General features: G+C 35.0%; 2 protein-coding genes across 2 annotated transcripts; one reads left to right on the forward strand and one right to left on the reverse strand.

Annotated features, from left to right (window-relative positions):
• Positions 1-542: 542 nt before the first annotated feature.
• On the forward strand, positions 543-2,132 carry LOC130657869 (uncharacterized). Its single transcript, XM_057460861.1, has 3 exons — positions 543-720; positions 807-1,351; positions 1,488-2,132. Exons 1-3 carry the CDS (start codon positions 543-545, stop codon positions 1,719-1,721), a joined length of 957 nt encoding a protein of 318 aa, XP_057316844.1. The 3' UTR covers positions 1,722-2,132.
• Positions 2,133-4,246: 2,114 nt separating this feature from the next.
• LOC130657722 (uncharacterized) lies at positions 4,247-8,177 on the reverse strand. Its single transcript, XM_057460732.1, has 5 exons — positions 8,072-8,177; positions 7,489-7,925; positions 7,028-7,077; positions 6,609-6,702; positions 4,247-5,856 (listed from the first exon to the last, which is right to left on the reverse strand). Exons 2-5 carry the CDS (start codon positions 7,911-7,913, stop codon positions 5,019-5,021), a joined length of 1,407 nt encoding a protein of 468 aa, XP_057316715.1. The 5' UTR covers positions 7,914-7,925; positions 8,072-8,177; the 3' UTR covers positions 4,247-5,018.
• Between the last annotated feature and the right edge of the window lie 2,554 nt (positions 8,178-10,731).

Consider the following 10,731-nt stretch of genomic DNA (forward strand, 5'->3'; position numbering starts at 1 on the left):
GAGTTATCCTATAAATCGGCTTTGCATTCCAATAAACTTGAAGCAGTAAAACAAAGTAGATGAATTCGTAACGCTGTTGTCTTACATAATCAATTTATTCAGTTAAGATGAAACTGATATAACCAACAATTGAACGGAATGCCTAATATATTGCGTATGAACTAACTCTTGACCGCCACATCTAACCATAGAATCGCACTCCTTCAACGATCTTTGACGTGTTTTTGTGCTTCTAAGGTTTTGGGTGTTTAAATGAAGATAATCAAAGGGAAGAACAAACAAAAGAACTAACTAAACAATAAAATATTGATCGTATTTAACAACACATAATGTTGCAGTATTCACAGGCATTAAAAAAACGTCTCGACAACACTGGTGCATTGGGTACGAAGTTAATGAAGCTGCATACCAATCAGGTTTCGTAACAAATATGACGTCAAATTGATTTTAAGTTTAGTAAAAGTTGGTTACAAATTTTATTCGACGTCAATATTCTCAGCAAGTGGTCTGTTTTACAAAAAATATAAATAAAAAAAGTTAAGATGGATTGCTCGCCAGAATATGTGGACGATATTGAAAGGAAACAATTACCGGTAGATACTGCTGGTGAGGAGCAACTAATTAGACGAAAAAAACGACGAGCTCGTCATATGACGATGAAGTATGACGACACGTCAAAGATGCTTGCCGACATTGAAGCGGCGAAAGAGCTTAGTGAAGGTAATATTTCTAACGATTAAGCGTAGCCAACAAAAATAAGTAGCGATGGACCTTTATTTCTTTATTTCTTTACTATTGAATTCTAGGTCAGCGTATGGATAAAGTTGAACACCCGGTGAAGGGGCGTGAAAGAGAAGGGGGTATAAAAGCAAACCCTGCGGAGGAGGAACAACATTATGGGAAAAGCAAAGTTATGGAGGGTGATAAACAAGTAAAGGTAAAATCTTGCTTGAAAAAGAAAACGGAAGGAGATCAGTTGAAAGGAAAACAAACGCTCAATGTTAATGGTAATGTTGACAACAGCAAAGCAAGGAAAGTTTTCTTTTCTGAAGAGGTGACCTATTACGAGGATTTTGCTTCGATCAAAACCAAGAAGAAGCGAAAGTTTCACAACCTGCGCAACGCCACGATCATTATTGAAAGAAAGAAAACAGTTCTTGTAAAAGCTATGAGAAAGTTGGTTGAGAAACACAAAGCAACAAAGCTGAAGTTACTGGAGGAGAAGAAAGCTGTTATATTGAAAGCCGCAGAAATGGAGTCACTCAATTTGGTTCTTAGTGGAAAGGAAGTCGAGTTGCGGAAAAAAGAGAAGGAGATTGCTTGCATGAAAGCCAATGCGTCTGACATAAAAGTAAGTTGGAAATATATCTAGTATTTATATATAGTAAATATCTAACGCTTACGACAAATATAAATAAAGCTTTAACGATCTTCCCTTGAAACTTATTTTTAATCCAGATTTTAACGTTTTTACTTTTCTGCTCTAGACCACTGTCAGTGAATCACTCCAAAAATCCGTAACTAAATTGGATACAGTGGAAGAAAACATCAGAGCTGATATAAGAAAAATCGAGCGAAAGCTTGCACAACGCTGGCGCTTTGTCGGAAAGAAGAAACTTCTAGCAGAAAAGCAGAAACTTACTGTTATGCTAGATACAATCTGCGCAACATCGCAGACATTACAGAAAGATGCCATCCTTTTGGACACCTTCAAATTTTAAAAACATTTCCCACACATTGTATATTTTTTGTATATTTGAGGGGAAGAGGTTGTGGTTGTACGTTTGTGTGTACTGTCCAGATAGCCCCATCTTGTTTGTCTCGATGAGTACTTAAGAAGCAGTTTGATCTGTCAGCTAACTGTCTTGGTCCTCACTGGTAGCTCAGTTGGTAGAGCGTGACATCAAACAGTGTCAAGGTCGTAGGTTCAATTCCTACCCAGTAATTTGACCAAGACACAAAGCTAATGATCTTTCTGCTGCTTCAGTGCTCAAAGTGATAAATGTCAGTGGTTGTCGAATGTGTTGTAAACTTGTTATATGTCTGTTTTGTGTGGTGTAGCTACGCCCCTTCCTTTTCAAAATCTTGGTCTTTTATTTTGTTAATAAATTTTCACACATATTTTGTTTATTTTGCTGCGGAGAACCCTGTACTTGGTAACAAAAGGTCATGGTCGTTTGCTTTGCTTTTTTTTGTCGAGTGAAGAGACTGTGAGGACATGCAGACTTAAATTCGGCACGGTGAAACATTAAAAAACTTCATCCAAGACATAGCAAATCTTTATAATTATATTATAATTAAAACTTTTGCAACTTATTACAAAATAGAACAACAAAATTGCGCAGTGTTTTTTCATCTGGATCAACCAGAGACTTCCTGAATCGCCTTTACAAAATTTTTACTAAAATCGACAACAAATTCTTTAGTAATCCACTTTCCAGAGTAGGCGAGGCAAAAGCACATTTGGTTTCGGATTGTAGAGGTGCCAACGAAAAATCCACCAGGAATGGCTACGCCAAGATAATGCTCTTCCACACGCAACGGTGATTGGTTGTTTGTTTCTAAGGCAACGTCACAGTTGCCGATGTTACTAACAGAAACAGAGGAGTTCATTCCGAGACACGCAAGCTTTTCTGGAAATGTTAAGGTGGAATTTCTTAAGAAGGCGGTTAAAGAAGACCACATCAAAGACGACATAGTCGATTTGTTTTGCTGCTTTACTTTTTCGTTCACTTTTCTTGAGATATCGAAAAATTTTGTTTTGTTACCAACATCAAATGGTTGTATGGTTTGACTCCCAGCAGAGAAATATGTACCACAAGGCATAGGGGAGGTACATAACTCGTTAACGAATTTCCGAAGATCAATGGGATATACAAATGCATTGATTTTATCTTTAAACTCAGAATACGAAGCTCTCGTAGTTTCAAGAACACAGCTCGTCAGTACTAGAAGAGCACTATGAATTGAGACGCTGTTTTTCTTACAGCTGCTAATGAAATTCCCCGTCATTTTTTCATCAACGATGAAGGAGTGATACTCATGGCAATTGTTGGCTTCCTGACATACTTCATGTGTTCTCAGCTTTGGTTTGCCAGATAATTTGTTGCCTAACCATAAACCAAAGTTTGCTGCGGCTTTTATGAACCAATTCACAGGTTGTTGGGATACTGGCAGAGTCATGTTCATAAAGATATCTTCCATTGATTTAACACAGAATATAGGGCGTTGTAGCAGATCAATTTGAGAATGATTTAAGAGTGTATTACAGATACCAGTGAACTGATTTGCGATAATGTCAAAACCACCCTTACCATCCAAAACTGCATGACTGCATGTGAAAACCAGAACGTACTCGTGTTGTTCACTTTCAGATAGTACTTCTAACCAAACAGCCTTCCATAACAACTCGTTACAACCACGTTCGAGTTCTTTATTAATAACAGGTACCCAGCCATTTCTTTCTTTTACTTTTTCAAATCGAAGTGGAAACAACTTGTCGCCAAGTGATTCTTTATTTGCCTCAAAAAAGAAGTCCTGGTTTTTATCAGCACTTATTTCAGATTTCAGTAAAACATGACGGCTGATGAGAGCAGACAAACTTTCTTTTACAATGTCTTGTGGTACTGGTTGCGTTGAAGAAAAAACTGTTACATTAAAGAAATTGCTTAAGGGAGGAGCGCACTGGTTTCCATACTCCTGGAAAGTCTCTCCAATGGAGAGATATCTTCGCTCTCCCGTAAACTGTGTTGACTTTGCAGCGTCCACCATGTTATGAAATTAATTTTCTGTGTCTAAAAAAAATTAAATTTTACTAAACATACGTTGCTAATTGATTAATGCACATAAAGTTTCGTTTTTACAAATAACTACTATATTATATTAGAATTTTTTAAACGTTGTACCTAATAATAATGCAATTTAATTTTTAAAGAGCAATAAAATAGTAAACAAAACAATTAACTTTTTCAACAAGTCGTATGTGTAACAGAGATTATTGGGAACCCTGAGAAGGAGATACTACAAGAATCAACTAAACCAACCTCATTACTAGGACTTAAATCGATGCAAAAATTGTAAGGCTAAAAAAAATCAACCTCGTCCCCAGGTTTTGTTAGTTTTTTCTCACATTTGGACGGGATCTTTTACGTTCAAATGTAAAAACACCTAAGAAGCCTACGTACAAATATAAAAGAATCTAACAAGCCCTGGTGACCAGATTGACCAAAGTTCAGCAGATCCTTAGAACGAAGTTGACTTCGACCATTCCTGAAATACCTGAAAATGACAATAAACCATCTTTTTAACTGTTAACCACAACAATTTAAAATTATTAGAAGAAATTATTCAAGTAAATATGCTCAGGGAACACGACGTGGTTAGTCCCGTTCCTTCACCCGTTAGTGGTACATTTGTTGGGGTATGCATTCTCGTCTCCAGAGCTCTTTCAGATAAAGCCAACTTTCGAGGTTTTATCTCAAAGAGCTCTGGGGACGAGAATCGGCAATATGCGATGTTCAACAGCTTTTGATTATTTGCGAGGATGAAGATAAAAGTTATATTAAAAAATAAGTGAGTGACAATTTTCTGTCCGGATAATTCTACTTTCTTAGCTTCTGGTACTCCGTGTGTTAAGGGCCTCTCAAAGAAGTATTTGTTAATTAAAACATATTTAACTTCAACACAAAAATCCCCCCTCTCTCACACACACACTCTTGGGGTGTTTAACAACCCTGACACTTACGCATTTAGGTTTGTAGTACGAAAGCATAAACAGCGGCTTTTGGATACATTTTATGTTATTACAAAAGGGTATATAAAATAAAGCAACAAAAGTATAAAAAAGCAATATGTAATTTAGCAATATGTCATTTTTTATTCTATGTTATTGATAAAGTGTACATCATCAATAAACAACAACAGAAAATTGAAAAAAATTAATAGGATAAAACAAATATTTTACAATAATGTCCGAGAGAGATGGAAGACTGCCGTATGATTTTAATTATGTAGCTACATTAAAATGGACTTTCAAGCATCTCTTCTTGTTGTCTTGCATAAATTCCCATCTTTTTCTTTTTTTGTCCATTGCTAGGTGACTTTGGACGCGCTGTCAGCTTCGTTATTTGTCCTGTGTGAATGTTCTCGACGCTTATTGTTTTGCGAACTGGTATATCTTCAACGCTTAAAGCTTTTTTGTTATTTGAACCCCCTTGTAAAGCTGCAACTCTCAAATCAGTCATACTTCGCGGCTTTCCTCTACTATCGCTATATTTGTTGTATCTTCGCATATCTCCATATTTTAAATCGCTATGTCTTCTTTGATCATGTTTAGTTTGGTGTGGATTTAAATGATTACTCTTAACGTACCCCCTAACATCTGTATCTCCCCCGTACAAATCGCGGTATATTTCATTTAAATTTTCACGAGGTTCACTCGCTGTCCCAGCCCAACTTCGTGGTCGACCCTTTGCATTGTTTCCACCAGGTAAAAGCAATACACCACTTCCCTCGCGAGATATTTCTGAAGTTATTGAAATGTTGTCCGGGTTATCAATCCGATTTTTGTGCGGTATAGCTAAGTCGCCGTCAGTATCATCTTTGCTATTTACGTCAACTTTAACAACTACATCAGTTTTGCCTGAGACATCGAGATCATTTTGAAAGGAAGAAGATCTCTCAATGCCTGTTGAAGTAATGTCGAATAAATAAGCGCCGTTCACACTACCAGCATCAGACCGTGTAGAGCTTTTTACACTAGCCTGTTTTGAAGGTGGGTTGCTAAACATGACTTGTCTTTTCTTCTTATCTTCTTTTTTCTGCCGCTGCACTTTTCCTTTAAACTCTTCCAGTTCACTAAATGCAGAAGTGTTGTAACATACAGATACAAAAATCAAAACGTTTACCGTATTTTTAAACAACAGTAGAGAAAAACAATCAGGGTAATAAACATTTTGCTTGTACTTCTTTTCCTGAATAGATTTTGCTAGTTCAACCTCTCTCGTGTGAGTTATAACGCAATATTTTAACATATACGCAGAGCTCTCCGTTTCTACCCTATGTCCTTTCAATTATTATTATTATTATGAAATTTTTTAAAGAGGATATACAATTCAGTTACTTACAAAAAATGACTGCTATCAATATGCGTCCTCTATGAGTGTGTCAAAACAAAAAAAATAGACACAAGGACAAATAACAAAAATGTGACAAAGTTGTTGAAAAACCCAAAAGAACTAAAAGGACAGTACAGAAATATGAGTGGTGTTATTAGAAAATAAATATTAGAGGTGAAAATCAATATTAGTGGTGTTTCTGTGATCCTTTGGTTTGGTTTATTTCAGATTTTATTAAATAGGTTTTGGTTTTTAATCTGTCATCTTAACCAAATGAACCCCAAAGAGCGTAGTCAAAAAGGGATAGGCCAGCCCCACTCAAATATAAAACTAAATTTGCTAAATCTGTAAGAAGTACAAATCTGTTGAAGTTAAAAAGAATAAAAATGAAGAAATCACTGATAAATTATGTGCGTTATCAAATTAATTATTATTCTAACTCATCTTAAATTTTTGGTTGTTTCCGTCAGTGAGAGAAAAATGTTTACTCACCATGCTTTATTATGCAAATTACACGAAATGACCAGCAATACAATAACTAATATGGCGCATAATATCCCAAGAGCAAAGACGATTTTATCCATAACTAAATCAGTAAAAAAAAAATCATATCAAAATTATAATTGTTATAAACAATAATTATATAGCCTAATTTTAATAAACACTTTTTTCATTAAAATGTTAAATGCATACGACTTCACACCTCGGGAAAATATACGCGAACTTTCGCTTCCTAATTAAAAGCGATTAAAATGTCAAATGAAAAGCTATTTGCGATAATAAGACATATATAACAAGTTTCGTATTAAATTTTTGTATGAAAAATTTGTGAACTTGTGTAAGCTCTATCTATTACTTGAAACTAGCTAGTGACACTAGCTATATCTAATTTTTATATAGTGTATGCTAACCTTTAGTGACTTCATCTTCGCATCTTGTGCCGTAAAACTCATGGTTGCAACTATAATTAAAACGTTCTTAAGTTAATTACCCAACCACTTAATTGAATAACATGCATGCACTAGAGCTATACAGTAGTATCGAAAATCTTGTTTGGCAAACAAGACTTAATTTTACGTGCCGAAGTTCATTTGTCAGAGCTACTAAGAGAAGCTTTAAGCAAAAACATATTTTTTTTTGGAAGTTGAAAAAACTCAAAGTCTGAAGGTGATAAGTACAAGCTATTTTTAAACGTTCTTTAAAAAGCACTGCACAACTCACCCTCGTCCCCATGGATTTTTTTGGAAGACGGCGAAAATATCACAAAAGGCAAAAATCCCAGGGGGCGAGAGTGTCACAAAACTCAAGAAAACGGCAAATTTTAAATATACGGTTGTGTATATCAATGAGTAAATGAAAGAAGGGGACGTACCTACAAAACTTAGAGGGAGCTCCATCGATACCAACATAACAGACGCCATTTTTATTACAAAACGTATCATTTAAATGGCACCGAGAAAATTTTGTTGCTGGTGGCAGGGTTGTTGTTGTTGTCGGCGTCGTCGTCGTCGTCGTCGTTGTTGTTGTTGTCGTCGCCGTCGTTTTCGTTGTTGTTGCGTTCGTCGTTACGGCGGTGTTTACTTTTACCGTCACTGGGGTTTGCAATGTTGCTTTTGTCGTTAAAACTGTTTCTTTTGTAGTTTCTGTCGGTTTTTCTTTGGTAGTTCCCGCAGTCGTTGTATTGACTAGTTGTTTTGTCGTTATGCTGGCGGTAGACACTGTCGTATTCTGTGCGCTAACATAGCTTACGATTCCAGTTACGAATAGAAACGTTAAAGTTTGTCTCCAATTTAACATGATATAAGTATTCTAAACATGCAATATAGTATATTTTAATAAAAAGACAAATTTAGAAATATTTATTCAAATTTCCAAAAAAAACACAGCAAAGAAAGCAATTTAAATAAAGAATATCTGAAATTTTTAAAATGTTATTTTTTTAAAAAAAGTTTCACCTTTTTGTTTCTCTTCCAATCCTTCAAATTATTTTACACACAGTGATGTGGTCTGTCTTTCTCTCTCGTTTTTCAGTGTTGTGTTTTCTTTTTGTAATAATTATAAAAATAAGCGTCCAATTAACCTCAAATTATAATTACGGTACAGTTAATTACAGACATATTATTAAACTTTCTTCAACTTCTTTTATGACGCAAAAGATTATTTACATCACTGAAAGTTATTGCCTCGAAATTGATTAAAAGGGGGTTGTCGAAAATGTGAGGGGGTGCGTGAGATTAAAGAGAAAACAAAGGAAGATTGCATAAAAGGTTAAGTTGATCAGCTACAGAATTTCTTTAAAAAGCTTGTCAATGCGTTTCAATAATATTTTCAGGAAACAATAAACACAACGAAGGAACAAAAGAACTAAGAAACGACGGAACAAAGGAACACAATTATTTAAACCAGTCAAGGAGTTATAATTACCATTGCTAAAGCATTGTTTCATAATCAATTTCCTCAACAGAAATAAAAGCCACCCTCGTTATCAACCAAATTAGGTGAGGAAAAATTTAAAATATCTCGTTCGCTTTATGACGTGACGATACCAATGTGACGTTCGCATTTCATCTTTCCTTACACGTTTCGAATGCTTTCGTCGGTGATCACTTTAAGAAATAGGTGACCCAGGGTTTAGCTGTTTCTAGGTAATGTTTTAACGACCTTGAAGAACTCACTGCTATAAAGTATAAATTTTTTTTAGATTCTAACTTAGAAGTTTTAATATTGTATATCAGATACAAACAATCGGATATAATCCGACGTATTTTAAGCACATTTCAGAATTTCCAAATCAACAAAATCAAACGCAAACATCACAGGGAGAGATGTGCAGCCAAACATGTACACTGAAAGTTGGAGTTGTTTTCTTGCACGTGGTCATGCATTAATTCCGTGAATAAAATTTGCGGTTGCAATGATAGGCAAAATGAACAAAAAAATTGAAAAAATTAGTGACGACTGTAATATTTAAACATTCAATACTATTTTAGTCTAAACTTTTGTTTTTTAGTTTAAACAAATTTTTAGTTTGGTACTGTCTGAAATTTTAAAATAATCAAGCGTGCTCAACTGTTTTCTTTTGACCATTTTTACAACTTGGAATACAAAGAATCATAATTCTTTCTAAATTAGTTAGCATTGTTAGTAACGAATGGTTATTATATTGGTTGTTCACCACTGTCTCCTGTTAATGAAAAACAACAAATTAACTATACCAATTATATTGTGTAGTATATAATTTCCTTTCCAAACGTGTTTATAAAAAAATTACTTTCGACATTTCTTTGGTTCCATCTTTTATTTTTAAGCACTCTTTTTGCACAAGAGTAATCTGGATATATAACTGCTGGGTACTGCCTAGCTAATGACAAAATATGGAAGTCTATTTGCAGGTAGACTTTAGTTGTGCAAAACTTCTTTCATTTAAACAATTTCTAGCTACATTGAAAATGTAACTAAAGTATAATCGAGTTAGTTGACTTATTTAACCCTGTCATCGATGGTAAAGACGGCTATAAAAAGTTATAGTTGTCTTTACCTTCGATGACAGGGTACTGTTTTTTCCCTATCGAAATGTTAACAAAGACTTCAGTTGGTTCTATCATCTTCGACGAAGTGTGTAACTTCTCATTAAAGACAGCGGCCAATTAGTCTAGACCTCGACAATGTGAATCGTTTCCGAACGACAAAAATTTACAACAGAGCAAAAAGCTCTAGCGATATTAATTTTTTTACCTAATTTAAAATTCATTAAAACATGTTTTAAAAATTTGCTATTGAACTGGCTTATTTGTAGTTTGATCAAAATAGATGTAACAGGGGATACATATAACAAGTTGTAGAGCGGCTGGTACCAAAAAAACGGCGGCAATAAATTATTTACGACGCATGTCCGAAGATCAGTTTATGGCAACCAAAAAAAACTTCCTGTAGCACAGATATGTGTTTTGGCATGTGTTTACAAAACTTTTTAAATCTAATCTATGTTAACAGAAACACATGTCAATTAGTAGAATATGTCGGTCAGATAACGACTAACAACCTTCACGAATCACTGATGTAAAGAATACAGTTCTATATGTTCTGAACGGATTTTGGGTCTATGTTTTGACCAGTTGTTCAAGATCATTTAAATTTCCAGATAACATATCTTAATCGTAAACATAAAGGTTTTTGCGTTGACTTCAAGCCAGAGGTGAAATAAGCCTCATTTGTTTCATCCGGTTAGTTTATTGTTCTGTCATTCGACCACGCAGGAGGAACTTTCTATACTAGTCGGTAGCCCGTGGATAAATTCACGGGTTTGCCCGTCCCTTATATATCTTATTTCGTGTTCGTAGAATGGCTATAATCCCGAGCAGAGGCAGAATACCGGTATTATTATAACAGACTAGTTGGTAGCCTGCGAAAAATTCAACGAGTTTTCACTTGTCGCAACAACTTTGTGCGTGGTTTAGCACCACCCGGCTTTCGCCGACAAACAGACTATTATTACATAGATAGTATGTAGAAACTTTAATATAGTTTACGCTTTGTCCCTCTGTCTTTTTAGCTCCATCTAAGCATGTACGTCCACATTATAACAACAATTTGTATCAGTTTGCTAATATGATAT

Source organism: Hydractinia symbiolongicarpus, chromosome 9, assembly GCF_029227915.1.
Source record: "Hydractinia symbiolongicarpus strain clone_291-10 chromosome 9, HSymV2.1, whole genome shotgun sequence".
Lineage (NCBI taxonomy): Eukaryota > Metazoa > Cnidaria > Hydrozoa > Anthoathecata > Hydractiniidae > Hydractinia > Hydractinia symbiolongicarpus.

Bases quoted from the DNA above. Each gene is read 5' to 3' on its own strand.
- LOC130657869 (XM_057460861.1), top strand. From the start codon at position 543: ATGGATTGCTCGCCAGAATATGTGGACGATATTGAAAGGAAACAATTA. The intron at 721-806 runs GTAATATTTCTA...ATTGAATTCTAG, and splicing joins GGCGAAAGAGCTTAGTGAAG to GTCAGCGTATGGATAAAGTT. The intron at 1,352-1,487 runs GTAAGTTGGAAA...TTTCTGCTCTAG, and splicing joins CCAATGCGTCTGACATAAAA to ACCACTGTCAGTGAATCACT.
- LOC130657722 (XM_057460732.1), bottom strand. From the start codon at position 7,913: ATGTTAAATTGGAGACAAACTTTAACGTTTCTATTCGTAACTGGAATC. The intron at 7,078-7,488 runs GTACGTCCCCTT...TTTTAATTATAG, and splicing joins GCTCCCTCTAAGTTTTGTAG to TTGCAACCATGAGTTTTACG. The intron at 5,857-6,608 runs GTGAGTAAACAT...TTCTGCATTTAG, and splicing joins AATTTGCATAATAAAGCATG to TGAACTGGAAGAGTTTAAAG.